The 14,924-nt window shown below is 44.3% G+C and overlaps 1 protein-coding gene across 1 annotated transcript in view; it reads right to left on the bottom strand.

The window, feature by feature from the left end:
• The window catches only part of ERCC6 (ERCC excision repair 6, chromatin remodeling factor), a gene marked incomplete in the record, with an annotated part of 251,201 nt that overhangs the window by 16,518 nt on the left and 219,759 nt on the right, over positions 1-14,924 (bottom strand). The window contains 2 exon segments of the mRNA XM_073596959.1: positions 3,904-4,099; positions 8,808-9,257. Of these exon segments, the coding sequence (XP_073453060.1) occupies positions 3,904-4,099; positions 8,808-9,257 (646 nt within the window).

Below are 14,924 nucleotides of genomic sequence, written 5' to 3'. Positions count from 1 at the left end.
TCAGGAAACATCAGCATGAAGGATGTGGGACATAATTCGTTACAGGTATGTGACTGCAGCAATAGGTAAAAGAAAAAAGGGGCATTTTGGAAACTTGGAGTACGGTACAAGACACAGGATGCGTGGTCACAGACGGTGAGTTGTATCCTGCTACCAGTGATTGGACAAGGCAAAAACTTTGCATCAGCAGAGGCTTGTCAATATAGCTGGTAAAACTTTGAGATGGTATAAACAGAAGGCCAGGTGGCAGCTTTGCAGGACTGCGAGATTGCTGATGAAGATACAGATCTCATGGAATCTCATGGAATGGGCCCTCAAAGGGAAGGGGGGGAACCTTTCCTCGGGGGCATAGGCCCTGAAAATGAGCTGCCTGAGCCACCCAGCCAAGGTGGAGGAGAAAGCAGGATAACCCTTCTTGGGACCTTCAAAGACCCTAATGTCCTGTACACACGGTCAGACATTCCGACGGAATATGTGCGATCGGAGCTTGTTGTCGGAAATTCCGACCGTGTGTGGGCTCCATCGGACTTTTTCCATCGGAATTTCCGACATACAAAGTTTGAGAGCATGCTATAAAATTTTCCGATAACAGAATCTGATCCTTTAAATTCCGATCATGAGAAGGCAAATCTGACGAACAAAGAGCCACGCATGCTCAGAATAAATTAAGTGATGAAAGCTATTGGCTATTGCCCCGTTTATAGTCCCGACGTACTTGTTTTACATCACCGCGTTCAGAACCGTGTGTATGCAAGACAAGTTTGAGCCAAAATCCGTTGGAAAAAATCCATGGATTTTGTTGTCGGAATGTCCGACCGTGTGTACGGGGCATAACTGCTCTGACCACATCCAGACAAATGGAATGAAATCACTATGGCATGCTCAGGGGCAGAACAGAGGGAAGGACTGAGTATAATGTTCTCATTTAGGTGAAAAGAAGAGACCACCTTGGGAAGAAAGGTGGGGTCTGGGTCTCAGAAACACCTTATCGATATGATAGATGAGGTTCTTTACAAGAAAGAGATGCCAACTCAAAAACAAGAGGTAATGGCCACCAAAAAGGACACTATACTGATGAGTTCCTCCAATGGTGGATTCATGATTGGCTCAAAGAATAGTTTTTGATAAACCGAAAGCATCAGATTCAGATCCCAAAGAAATCCCAGTAGGAGATTAAAAATGAGCCAAAAATCTTTGGAACAGAACAGATAGGGCAGAGACCTGTCCCTTTAGAGTACAGATGTTGGTCTAGATCAAACGTAAGAAAGCCCAGGATGAGAAGAATAGATTATTTCTGAGTGATGAGGTACCTGCTCTTGCAGATCTTATGAAAAGTAGATTTTCTCACTTTGAGCAAGATGTGTATGGCAGAATCAGTAATGCTCCTATGTTCCAGAACCGGAGTTTCAACAGCCATGCCAATAAAGCCAGCAACTGAGAACAGGGTGGAATAGAAGGCCTTATGACTGGGGGTCTGAATTGTTTCAAAGAGGCCAAGGCTCGTCCCCCAGGAGTCTGAGTATGTTTGTGTACTAAGTTCTGCTGTGTCAATAGGGATCACAGGAATCAGCTTCCCCTGTATCTTGCAGAGTGATTGAGGGAAAAGCTACACTGGAGGGAATACACCAGACTAGACATGGTTCAAATAATCACCAGGGCATCTATCGTGAAGGCCAGAGGATCCCTGGATCTGGTCACAAATCTGTCCAGTTTCTTGTCGATTCCCCTTTCATTTGCAGGGAAAATGGTGAGCCAAAGTGCATGAGCCAGATGCGTTGGCAACTACATCATCATTCAAGCAGCTAGGATTAAATAATATGTGGCGCTGCTCTACCTTCCCGTACCAAACTGTAGAAAAACAAGATCACCACTATTGTGTCAATCTATATACGTACAGTCCTCCTATTACAAATACAGGTGTGTGGCAGTAAATCTTAAATCTTCCTGACTACTGTTCTGGGACTACTGTGAGTGCGGGAGGTGAAACGGAGAACCAGATCCACGGACATCCCTCAGGGAAGGTGAATTGCTGCAGGAAACCCATCCCCTCTACCATAGCATTATCCATCTGCTTGACTCGGCCCACTGGGGGCCGCTACTGGAGGTGAGAGGCTGGGGGGAACAATTGGTGTGTGCACCAGAAGCAAAGTAGAAGAACAGCACAAGTCACTGCTATCTGCACTTCTTAAATAGACTTTTGAATGCTTGTGGTTTGATTGCATCTCACACTGAAGGGATGCGTATATGATATTACTGCACATATGTCACTTTTTGCTCATTATTAATTTTATGTTTGTTTTTATATTGTTGCGGAGTACTTTTCCGCATCCTTAGTTGCAGTTTACCATGTATGATTATTTTTGCACATTGGGTAATTGATATATCTTAGAGAAGACGAGTTTACACTTTATGTTAAAGGACGAAGAATTTTAAATTATCTTCTGCACTTGTATGCATTTTTTGCACTTCAGTAACCTTTCTGGGCTGTATTTACAGTCATTATTATGTTTTTCTGATTATTTGGTACATTATGTGGTTTGGTTATTGCACCAGGGATTGCACTTTGCACAAGTCACTTTATTAATTTATGCATATTCATTTGGCACGCAGGTTATTTACAGGGACTATTTTAAGATGTTAGCACGGTGTACTCATTATTAAGAAAATTCTTTATTATTGAGATAGTAATCTGAGTTCTTCCTGGATTTGTTTGAGTGGTTAAGATTTACTGCCACACACCTGTATTTGTAATAGGAGGACTGTACGTATATTGATTGACACAATAGTGGTGATCTTGTTTTTCTACAGTTTGGTACGGGAAGGTAGAGCAGCGCCACATATTATTTAATCCTAGTATCTATTCACTGGGGTGTTGAGTGCACCCATCTATGTCGGCAGCTTTTTATCTGGTACCACATAGTTTTTTGTTTAGGTTGTTTATTTTATATATGAGGTTGTAGTTTTTGCGCATTAGTCTTTGCAATTTTGTTATCATTCAAGCAGCAATATTGTGTGCGAAAAACCCACCAAATTTAAAAAAGTAGACATTACCTTCTGCCCATAGTCGTAGAGAAATTTACAAAGGGGGATTTTACACCGAGTGAAATAACAACCCGCATGTACAACAGGATATGGTTACAATTACAGGGAAATCCTGTCTACTTTTATCCATGCTGCAGGTTCCCTAAGGGGACCAAATTTCACCCATTACGGTGGGCATTCCTCCAAAGTTGTGTTCATGGTCTGGCTGCCATAGTAACAGATCATGGTCTTTGACCCTGTGGCTTACTACACTAATTGCATCACGTGTCAAGGTGGGAGCAGAATGCAGGGTCCAGCGCCTGAAGCAAACTATACAGACCAGCCCGCTAATGCGGGGTGGGCCTGGGTATGGTTCTCAAGATATAAATTGAGGGCAACCAATTTGGAAACTGCTATTGAGCCCTGAAGCAATAAACAGTTGGATCTTGATAGAAGTTTTAGCTGAAGTAGTGAAGAATAAAAGCAACTGGTACACAAACTTCTTCAGAGGAGAAGAGATCCAATACCTAAAGCACTAGCAAAACATTGCAGTCCTACAGAGTGGGTGGGGTTATATAAGGGTACAGCATGATTTGGTGGGCGGTTTCAGCAAAGCTATAACCCATGGTCTATTAATGCACATCCATCCTTTTGTACTGTATGAGGAAGATAAAATATTTTAACTAAACGTCAGCTTTAAAAAGTGCCAACAACAGTCACAATATTTGTTACATATATAATTAGACTGAAGTTGAGTTTTATTTTCATTTTCAATAAAATAATTCCTAATAAAAGGTTTGCCAATAAATCTAGCATAGTATACTGCTTTCATTTTTCTGCAATTTAAAGGTAAGCTACTGCTTAATTCAAAATAATTCCCACCTAGTTTTTGGAGGGAGCCCAGCACTTGTCCCGGTCCATGTTGGGATTCCAGAGGAGGCCATGTTACAACGTTGACGGGAAACTTTTAGGGCACGTAGTGCTTCTTGGGCCACTCTACTTGCTTCTTGTTCAACCAGCACATAATCTGGATTTGAGGAATCCATAATAACATCATGCTTCATGACACTATGAACACCTGAGGAACATAATTATTTAGAGGGTAAAGTGGATGCAATTTTAGATTCGTTATCTAAAAAGAGAAGACATAGAAATGTTATTGTGCCAAAGCAAGATATACCTTTTATCCCCTGAAAAAATAGGATTTTTATAACAGCTTACCTGTAAAATCCTTTTCTTGGAGTACATCATGGGACACAGAACCTTAAGTAATTACTTAATGGGTTATAGGCCACCTTCAGGTGATGGACACTGGTATACCCAATCCAGGAAGTTCACTCAACAGTACTCAAGGCCAATTTAATTTCTACCCTTAATTGTAGAAAGGCAAGAATTCTGCCTATGATATATCTCCGAGGGTGCCAACCCTTGGATTCACACCAGGAAACATAAGCCCTCCAGACTCTATAATATATAGTTCTGGAAGCTGGCTTCCTTGCATTAATTGAAGTAGAGATAACTGACCCGGAAAGCCCACGTTTCTTCAGAATGTGGGTTTCAATAGCCAAGCCATTAAATTTAGAGACCGTAAGGTAGGATGGAATATCGGTCCCTGCGAGAGCAGATCTGGCCGTAGTGGGAGGGACCATGGGCCCTCCACTGCTATCTTTACGATTTCTGCATACCATGACCTTCGGGGCCATGCTGGTGCCACCAGAATTACCGGCTTTCTTTCCAGCCTGATCCTGCAAAGAAGTCGAGGCAGCAACTGAATAGGGGGGAATGCATAGATCAGTAAGAACTGATCCCACGGGGTCACCAACGCATCCGTAACGCATGCGAGTGGATCCTTTGTTCTGGCCACAAAGCTGACTAACTTCATGTTGAACCTGGACACTAGAAGATCTATGTCTGGAGTCCCCCATCTTTGGCAAAGAGCCCGAAACATGTCGGGGTGAAGAGATCATTCCCCTGGGAATAACTGCTGGTGACTTAAGTAGTCTGCCTGCCAATTCTCTACTCCCGAAATGAAGACCGCTGATAGGCACGGAACATTCCTTTCTACCAAAGTTAGAATATGGTTCACACCTCTCTGCGCTGAGAGACTCTTGGTGCCCCCTTGGTGATTGATATAGGCCACAGCAGTGGCATTGTCGGATTGGATCCTGACAGGACAATCCCGTAACCTGAAAGTCCAGGCCTTTAGAGCCAGAAGCACTGCCTGAACCTCTAGGATATCGATGGGCAAGGTTCTTTTGATTCTTGACCACTGTCCCTGGACAGTTGTCTTTCTTCTAGTACTGCTCCCCATCCTGAAAGGCTGGCATCCGTCGTTACCACTTTCCAGATGACCTCATGCAGAGGCGAATGGAGGGATCTCCTTTTGACCTGACCATCCGCACCAGCTCTTTTATGGAGTTAATCTTTGCCTGAGGCAAGAACACCTTTTCCTGGGCTGTGTCTATGATCAGGCCCAAGTACTCCTGCCTTTTTAGCGGCATTAAGGAAGATTTCTCTAGGTTGAGAATCCAACCCAAACTTTCCAGATAACTGGTTGCAGTGCGTACGCTTTGCTCCAAACGAGCCACCGACTGATCTATTAGCAATAGATCGCCTAGGTACGCTACGACTGTTATGCTCTGTGCCTTTAACTTAGCTAGAGGTGGGGCCAGCACTTTTGTAAGAGCCGGGGTGCTGTGGCTAGCCTGAAGGGCAGGGCTACAAACTGGAAATGCTGCTGTTCTAACTCAAACCGCAGAAACTTTTGGTGAGCGGGAAATATAGTAACATGCAGATATGCATCCCTGATGTTGATAGATGCCAGAAGTTCTCCTCCTAGACGGATAGAAACTACTGACCTGATCATCTCCATGTTAAAGGAGCAGATCTTCAGGAACTGATTTGGAATTTTTTAGATCTAGAATGGGTCTGACATCTCCATTTGGTTTTGGTACCATGAAGTAAGATTTGAATAAAACCCCAAATATTGCTCTTGTGTTGATCTGTATGATCACCCCTTGGGATATTAATTGGTCGAGTGCCTGAAACAGAAATGGTCTTTTCTCTGGATCTTTGGGAACGCTTAACCTCAGGAAACGAGATGGTGGAAAGTCCCGAAAATTCCAGCTTGTACCCCAGCGTTACCGTGGAGATGACCCATTTGTCCTGAATTTCCTCCTGCCAGACTTCTGAAAACTGCAGAAGTCTTCCCCCCACCTTGGTGAGGAGGGTTGCCTCTTCATGATGAGGCCTTAGGATTCTGCTTTGCGGGTTTCCGACCCCAGGACTTCTTTTGAGCCTGGGTCTGACCCTGAGGTTTTCCTCTAGAGTCTGACGGCAGAGGCCATCGCCACTGCCTAGAGGCGGAAGCCCCTGGCGCAGGGGAAAGAGCCATTTAAATGAAGGGCGTTTATACTTTCTTTTGACTGGTAGAATCTTTAATGGCATCTATGGCAATGCCTTTGGTAGTTCAGTCAATTCCCGGGGCTTGTTGTGCAGGAACCTCTTTAAGGGCCTGTCTAAATTGATCCTTTAGGGATTGACAGACGCCTACTGCAGCGATTGCAGGCTGAGTAACGGCACCTGCCGAGGAAAAAGTAGATTTTAACAGGGATTCCAACTTTTTATCTGTTGGATCCTTAAGCATTTGTGCATTGTCTATAGGACAAGTTAGGCCTTTATTCACACTGGAAATCGCAGCGTCAACTGCTGGTACTTTCCAATGTTTGGAGAATTTCTCCTCCAGGGGATAGAGAATTGAAAATCTCTTAGGAGGGAGAAAACGCTTATCCAAGTTATTCCATTCAGCAAAAATAAGCTGTTCTAGTAATGCATGTGCAGGAAATGCACGCAAAGGCTGAGAATGTTTTAAGGAACCCAAGGAAGAAACCGAGCTTTCAGGAGACTCTGTTAGAGGTAGCATGAAAGTAGAACGAACCATCTCCGTAAGAGATTGTATCAGCAATTTCTCAGATTGAGAGGCTGAAAAAGGCTCATCTACCATTGTTTCCTCCACAGAGGAATCATCATCGGTTTGTTTTTCCTCCTTATCACTTGAGGGTAACACCTCATCCTGTGCCCACTGTTCCCCTTGCGAGGGGTCTGACGTGGGGGAGGGGGATCTAGCATGCTTCCTATCCATTTGAATGGCGGATGTGATTAAAGCCGCTAATCTTCCTTCCAGACCCTGCAGGTTGGAGGAAAGGACATCTTCAGTCACGTTTAATCGCTGAATGTAGTCATGACATTAAAGCCGCTATAAACTTCAGCCTAGTGCTGGGAAAAAAGTGTTCTTTTTGTATCAGGAATGCCAGTTTGCAACCCTCACGTGCCCCACAGCTCCTGTGTCCCTGTGTGCAGACTGCTTGTTTCCTCCTCGCCAGCCGAGGAGAGACTGTCTCAGCTGTGGTTTTATTTGTTTTTGCCTACTGTGCGTCCTTGTGGATGTTCACAGCACTGCCCTTAGGCCCTGCCCCCTCCGGAAAAATCCGCCCCTTTTTTCATTTTAAAATGTTCCCGCGTTCGTGCGGGAGGGGAGGCAGAGACCTGTTTAACAGCAGGCAAACAGCAGTAAAAAAGCACCCCACCAGGAAAGCTTTAGGTAATGTAGCAGGGCCTAAGCCCTGGGTCCCGGGATCCAGCCTTACAAAGAGGCATTACAGGCAAAACCTCGTGCTTCGGGTACGAGGTCCCAGGTACCATCCACTTAGGCCTCAGTGGCACTTTGGATGGATCTGGTCTATGGAGGCTATTTAAATCCAGCATGGATCCCTCCTGGAGCTCCTCAGAGCACATCTTCACTCGTGACCAACACCTTAGACACTGGCGAAAAAACTGAGGTACTCCTGGAAGGAGGAGGGGTTATATAGGGAGTGAACTTCCTGGATTGGGTATACCAGTGTCCATCATCTGAAGGTGGCCTATAACCCATTAAGTAATTACTTAAGTTTCTGTGTTCCATGATGTACGATAAAAGAAATAGCACTGCAGTTCCTGTGCCTAGGAAATCTTGTGGATTTCAAGACTGGGAAGTGCAATGATCTCCTGTCATTCATTCTGTGGATCTTTGATTTATGCACCTCTCCTGCGGCTTCATCACCACCCCCTCTCAAGTCATCATGGAGTTACAGTAGCTTTGACATCTTTGACATGAAAAAGCATAGACCTACTTCTACCAAGCTGACTGCCTTCACACAGATGCACCACGCAGAATAAGGCACAATACCGGTTACTGGTCTTTTTCTTGCCTTAGACCCAGCTTCTAAAATTCAGATCCTCTTGAAAAACATGCAGACATACAAACTACAGGGATTTAGCCTATCTGCAGTTGAATAGCTTCTTTCCCCCAACTTGTCAGATTCATGAACACCAGAATTCTTACTTGCCAAATTACCAATTTACACTGTTGATGCTACTTCATCTTATAGAATTGTACAGATCTCACATATGTATGTATATCTTAGCACATGTATATAATAACTGGGTGTATGAATAAGTCTCGATTATTTTATTGTTGTCTTAACAGGTGTCGGTGTATAGCTGTGTGTGGGGTTGTACAGAAATGCATTCACGTTTATCCATGTGCGAAGTACACTGAGAGCCATTTCAAACTTTGAAACCTTAAACATAAGACAGACTATGTTGTACATGCCTGGCCAATAAAATGGATTCTGAAACACCATTATATTATTATGTTTAATCTCAATCACCTCAAGTATGTTTAACCAAAACTGTAAAAGTCAGATGCAGCCCTAGTACTTTATATAGAAAGGAAAGGCATCACCTACCAGATTTTTTAAACAATTTTTCCAAAACATAGTCATCACTTGACTTGTGTTTTTCCTGCTGCTCCTCATTCTCTGCCTTATTGAATGGCTTTTGCTTCAGTAAATGCGAAATCCTCTCTCCATTACCATCTTTTAGTCTTTTCCCTTTATCCTGGTGTTTCGTCTTGGCTTTGTGTTTTCGGTGATTGTTTTCTGGGGATGAGCTGTGTTCTTTGACAGCTTTTAGGTTCTCACTAAGATCTGCTTGTAAATCAGGGTTTTTTGGTAAGACATCTTGTGGAAAGCCCTCTGAGCAAAGGGACAAGGTGCTAGTGGCAGACAATGGAGACTTGCATCGCACTGGCTTTTTGTTTTTTACAGTGATAGGGGAACTTTCTTCATTTACACTATTAATGTCCCTTCTTATTTGTTTTTTAGGCGGTCTTGAGAGTTTCACATCAGAGCCAGTCCCTTAAAAAGGAAAAACACTTTTATAACTTAACTTATATACCAAACACAAAAAAGATCCTGTCCGTAATTAATTTATTCTATAGCAAGCAAATGGAAGACAAAGTCTTATAGCTGCTGGCTGAATAACAAACCGACTACAGCAATCAGAAATGAAAAGCTCAAATAGGAACAGCTTTAAGGCCATATGTAGTAGGTATATGTAATGCACTGATGAACAACTGCTATCCAGCTGGCAGTCTGCAGACATTAGTCTTTCTAAATAAATTATAAAAGTTTGTCAATTATTTTGCAATCTCAAAAATATATTGTTTTACACGTTTTTTCCAAGAAGCATATGCTAAAAAGAGCAATTTTATTCTCTGTAAAAAATATATATTTTATCTACTGCTTTAAATTTTTCTTGTTCTGGAACAGTAGGATGATTTTCTGCCATCTAAATATCACCAAATGCTAAAGGAGGGACTACCTTGAGGTCATCAACAAACAAACCAAGTAACCGAAGGGTACTGAACAGGTTTTATAATTGTAATACATCACTGAGCAGGCAAGGTAGAGGAGTTGATTTTTATGTACCATAAGACCTGGTTTACACCTATGCGCTTTTTGGTGCTTTTTGCAGGAGCGCACTACAGTTCATTTACCATTGTTTCCTATGGGACACATTCACATCTATGCTTTTTTCAGCCGCTGTGTTTTTAGAAAGAGTCAGGGACTTTTTTAAACGCAAAACGGCGTTTCAATGAAGAAGCTGCAAAAAAGCATGTAGTGCGTTTTTGCCGCAATATGCATTTTTTAACCACTTTAAAATTGCACCTTCCCGCCCAGTGCAATTTTCAGCTTTCAGCGCTGTCGCAATTTGAATGACAATTGCGCGGTCATGCTACACTGTACTCAAACAAATTTTTTATCATTTTGTTCCCACAAATAAAGCTTTCTTTTGGTGGTATTTGATCACCTCTGCGGTTTTTATTTTTTGCTTAACAAAAAAAAAAAGACCGAAAATTTCGAAAAAAAAACAAGTTTTTCTTTGTTTCTGTTAAAATTTTTGGTAAATAAGCACGTTTTCTCCTTCAATGACGGGCACTGATATGGCTGCACTGATATGGCGGCACTGATGGGCACCGATGAGGTGGCACTGGTATGCGGCACCGATGGGCACTCATAGGCGGCACCGATGGGCACTCATAGGCGGCACTGATGGGTACTTATGGGTGGCACTGACAGATGGGCACTGACAGGTGGCACCGATGGGCAATGACAGGTGGCACTCATAAAACATATTGGGGGCATTGCTGGAACATAATGGTGCCAATCAGTGCCCATTTGTGGGCACTGATTGGGCACATGTGGATGGCCATGGGGTACATACCTGGCCATCCACATGTTGCCCCTTCCCTGGTGATCCTAGTGGCGATCCCTGGTGGTCCAGTGTGGTGATATGAGGGGGGGCTGCGCTGATAAACAATCAGCGCAGACCCCCCCCTGTCAGGAAAACCGCCGATCGGCTCTCCTCTACTCACGTCTGTCAGACGCGAGTGAGGAAAAGCCGATCAACGGCTCTTCCCATTGACAGCGTGATCAGCCGTGACTGGACACGGCTGATCACGTAGTAAAGAGCCTCCGCCGGAGGCTCTTTACCAAGAACGGTGGAGCGGTGTGTCAGGCTGACACATTGCTCCACCGATCGCCGCTATGCGCGCCCCCGGGGGCACGCAGCGGCATGTTATCCTGCTGGACGTCATATGACGCCCAGTCAGGATAACGGAACCACTTCCCGGACGTCAATCCGCTATAGGGCGGGCGGGAAGTGGTTAATCTGCCCTACAACAACAAATAAAAAAGCATAAAAAATGCAAAACGCATCAAAAATCACGTGTGCAAAAATGCAAAATGGACTGCAAAAAGCACTGCAGAAATGGATCAAACCTAATTAGTCTTAAAAATGTCCATTCCCCACTCCTAGCAAGTGCGCTGTGTAAAAGAAAAATGTGTATACTTACCTAAACGTAGGCACTTCGGTCTGGTCACGTGATCGCCTGTCTCAGCTATCTGAGAATGCAGGGGAGAGGAGAAAGCACTCAACAATGGCTGGGAATGCTTGGGAGTGGTGACGTCACCCATAGGCTCCCATGTTCCAGTTGTTGGTGCTCCTTCCTTTCCCATGCAGCTGCCTCTGGATGACAAAGAAGAGTGGGATCACAAGACCGGACCAGGCTGAAAATAGGCAAGTATCTCTTTTACACTGGTTAGGCAGCATAGGTGTTAGGAGGGGAGGGGACATTAGGACTAGTTAGGTTGAAGCTGGAATTCTACTTTTATACCATCTGATATTTTTAAATTTTTCAACAGAGGATTATTAACCCTGCACTTTAAACTCAAACGGTTTGGATGAACCAAAAATGAGCAGGCCTGAAATACATATTCTCAAATAAAAATAAAAGCAAATATGACAAACAGCAGCCTCAAAATCACCAAACCTACAGGGAAGAGGGAGAACCAATCCCAGATAAAGGCAGGTACTCAGCTCAATGAACGTTACAGATTGATTGTGTGATTGATTATGTGATTCCTATGTTTTGTGCCGTATGGAATGGGTGAGCAAAGTTTGACTTGTTAATATAGGATTTTGCAGTTTCCACTTACAGTAGGGGAAATTATTATTTGCTCCCCTACAGACTTTGTAAGTTTGCCCACTTACAAAGAAATGAAGGGTCTATAATTTTTATCATAGGTGTATTTTAAATGATAGAGACAGAATATCAACCAAAAATCCAGAAAAAAAAAAAATGATACAAATGTTATAAATTAAGTTGCAATTCAGTGAGTAAAATAAGTACCGTATTTATCGGCGTATAACACGCACTTTTTTCCCCTTAAAATCAGGGGAAAATCATGGGTGTGTGTTATACACCGATCCCCACTGTCTACGAGGGGAAGAGGAGCGAGCGCCGCCGAAAAAGAGCGAGCGCCGCTGAAAAAGACCGAGCCGAGTGTACTTGGCTCGGCTCCGCTCGCAGCCTCGCCTCCCTGCTGTCTCTGAGGGGAAGAGGAGCGAGCGAGCGCTGCCGAAAAAGACTGAGCTGAATGTACTTGGCTTGGCTTCGCTCGCAGTCCCGCCTCCCTGCTGTCTCTGAGGGGACTGCAAGCGCTGCCGAAAAAGACCGAGCCGAGTGTACTGTGTACTTGGCTAGGCTCGGCTCCGCTCGCAGTCCCGCCCAGTCCCGCCATTGGACCTGCGTTATGTCCATCATAGGAGCCGGGCCAAGGGGCGGGACGAGCCGAGTACACAGGCTGTCTATCTCGGCGGCGGTAATTTTAAACGGTTACATGCCGCAAATGGCACTGGGCAAAAGGCGGCAAATGGCACTGGGCAAAAGGCGGCAAATGGCACTGGGCAAAAGGCGGCAAATGGCACTGGGCAAAAGGCGGCAAATGGCACTGGGCAAAAGGCTGCAAATGGCACTGGGCAAAAGGCTGCAAATGGCACTGGGCAAGGCTGCAGATGGTCACTGATTATTATGCAATGATGGACAAGGCTGCAGATGGACACTGATAAGGCTGCATTTATGGGCATTTAAATGTAAGTTTTTTTTCCCTTAAAATTCCCTCCTAAACTTGGGTGCGTGTTATACGCCAATAAATACGGTATTTGATCCCCTACCAACCAACAATAATTCTGGCTCCCACAGACTTGCTACAGTATGTGCTTACGTGGGGCACAGCTTAGTCCTGTCAATTTAAGAAGGTGCTCCTCGTTATGTGTATAAAAAGACACCTGTCCACAGAATCTCTTTCTTCCATTCAAATGATACCATCATGGGCAAGAGCAAAGAGCTGTCAAAGGACGTCAGGGACAATATTGTAGACCTGCACAGGGCTAGAATAGGCTACCAGACAATCAGCAAGAAGCTTGGTGAGAAGACAACTCGAGACAAGGAGAAAATCGTTGGAGCAATTATTCGCAAATAAAATAAATACAAAAAAAACATCAAATCATCCTTGGTCTGGAGTTGCATGCAAGATTTTGCCTCATGGGGTAAGGATGATCATGAAAAAAAGTGAGGGATCCGCCCAGAACTATACAGGAGGAGCTTGTGAATGATCTCAAGGCAGTTGGGAGCACAGTCACCAAACCATTACTAACACAATACGCCACCATGGATTGAAATCCTGCAGTGCCCACAAGGTTCCAATCCTCAAGAATGCACATGTACAGGTCCGTCTATAGTTTTCCAGTGAACATTTACATGATTCAGAGAAGGATTGGGAGAAAGTGCTGTGGTCAGATTGAGACCAAAATTGAGCTCTTTGGCATTAACTCGCCTTGTTTGGAGTAAGAAAAAATGCTGACTATGACCCTAAGAACACCATCCCTACAGTCAAGCGCTAAGGTGGAAACATGCTTTGGGGCTGTTTTTCTGCTAAAGGTACAGGCCAATGGACGGGGCCATGTACTCTAAAATCTTGGATGAGAACCTTCTTCCCTCAGAACACTGAACATGGGTAATGGACGGGTCTTCCAGCATGACAATGACCCAAAACATACCTCCAAGGCAACAAAGGAGTCATTCAAGAAGAAGCACATTAATGTCATGGAGTGGCCTAGCCAGTCTCCAGACCTTAATCCTATAGAAAATTTATGGCGGGAGCTGAAACTTTGAGTTGCCAAGCGACAGCCAAGAAACCTTAAAGCGTTCCGCCAAAAAAAGAAAAAAAAAATTTTTTGCAGTTCCCCACCACCGCACGCCGATTTACGTCAGCAGAATGGCACGGGTGGGCAAATGGGCGGTCAGATTAGTTAGAGGACCGATTAGTCCTCAGTGCCAGACCAATGATGTATGGTCTGAACCTGCTGATCGGTCCAAATGAATGGAAACCTTCCCCTATCTGTGTAAGTGTAAACAGACAGGAGGAAGTGATATTATCTCTCCTCGTGGAGTCTTTTCGATTCCAGTGAGAGGAGACAGAACATCTAACCGTGAGTTGCACAACACTACACTAACCCCAGTACACACAGGTACACTTCGCACCCCCCCAGTTAACCCCTTCACTCCCTGTCACCAATTGCAGTTTTCAGATTTTTCACTGATCAGTGCATTGGTGTCATTTGTGAAATAAGTGTAAGGGCAGTTAGGAGTAGGGCCCGTTAGGTCTAGGGTACCCCCCTAATAAAGGTTTAACCCCTTGATCACCCCACAGTTAACCCTTTCACCCCCATCACCAGTGTCACTAATCAAACGCAGTATTTGTGTCACGGGTAACGCTAGTTAGTTGATTAGTTTCACCGTCAGGTTTTTATAGCGTCAGGTACCCCCATATACTACCTAATAAAGGTTTTAACCCCCTGATTGACTCCTAGCTAACCCTTTCACCCCATCACCAGTGATCACCGTATTAGTGTTACGGGTGACGTTGGTTAGTTAGTTTACTTTTTATAGCATCAGGGCACCCACCATATATAACCCAATAAAGGTTTAACCCCCTGATCGCCCGGCGGGTGATATCAGTTAGGTTTTAGCATCATTCAGGGTCTGCGTCACCTTAGGCAGCGCCAGATTAGGGCCAGTAGCGCTAAAACCCATACACGCACCATACACCTCCCTTAGTATTATAGTGTCTGAATGGATCAATATATCTTTGATCTGATCAGAACTATATTAGCATCCC

This window comes from Aquarana catesbeiana, linkage group LG08, assembly GCF_042186555.1.
Source record: "Aquarana catesbeiana isolate 2022-GZ linkage group LG08, ASM4218655v1, whole genome shotgun sequence".
Classification (NCBI taxonomy): domain Eukaryota; kingdom Metazoa; phylum Chordata; class Amphibia; order Anura; family Ranidae; genus Aquarana; species Aquarana catesbeiana.
The sequence above is the reverse complement of the archived record's forward strand: the minus strand, read 5'-3'. Positions and strand labels throughout refer to the sequence as shown.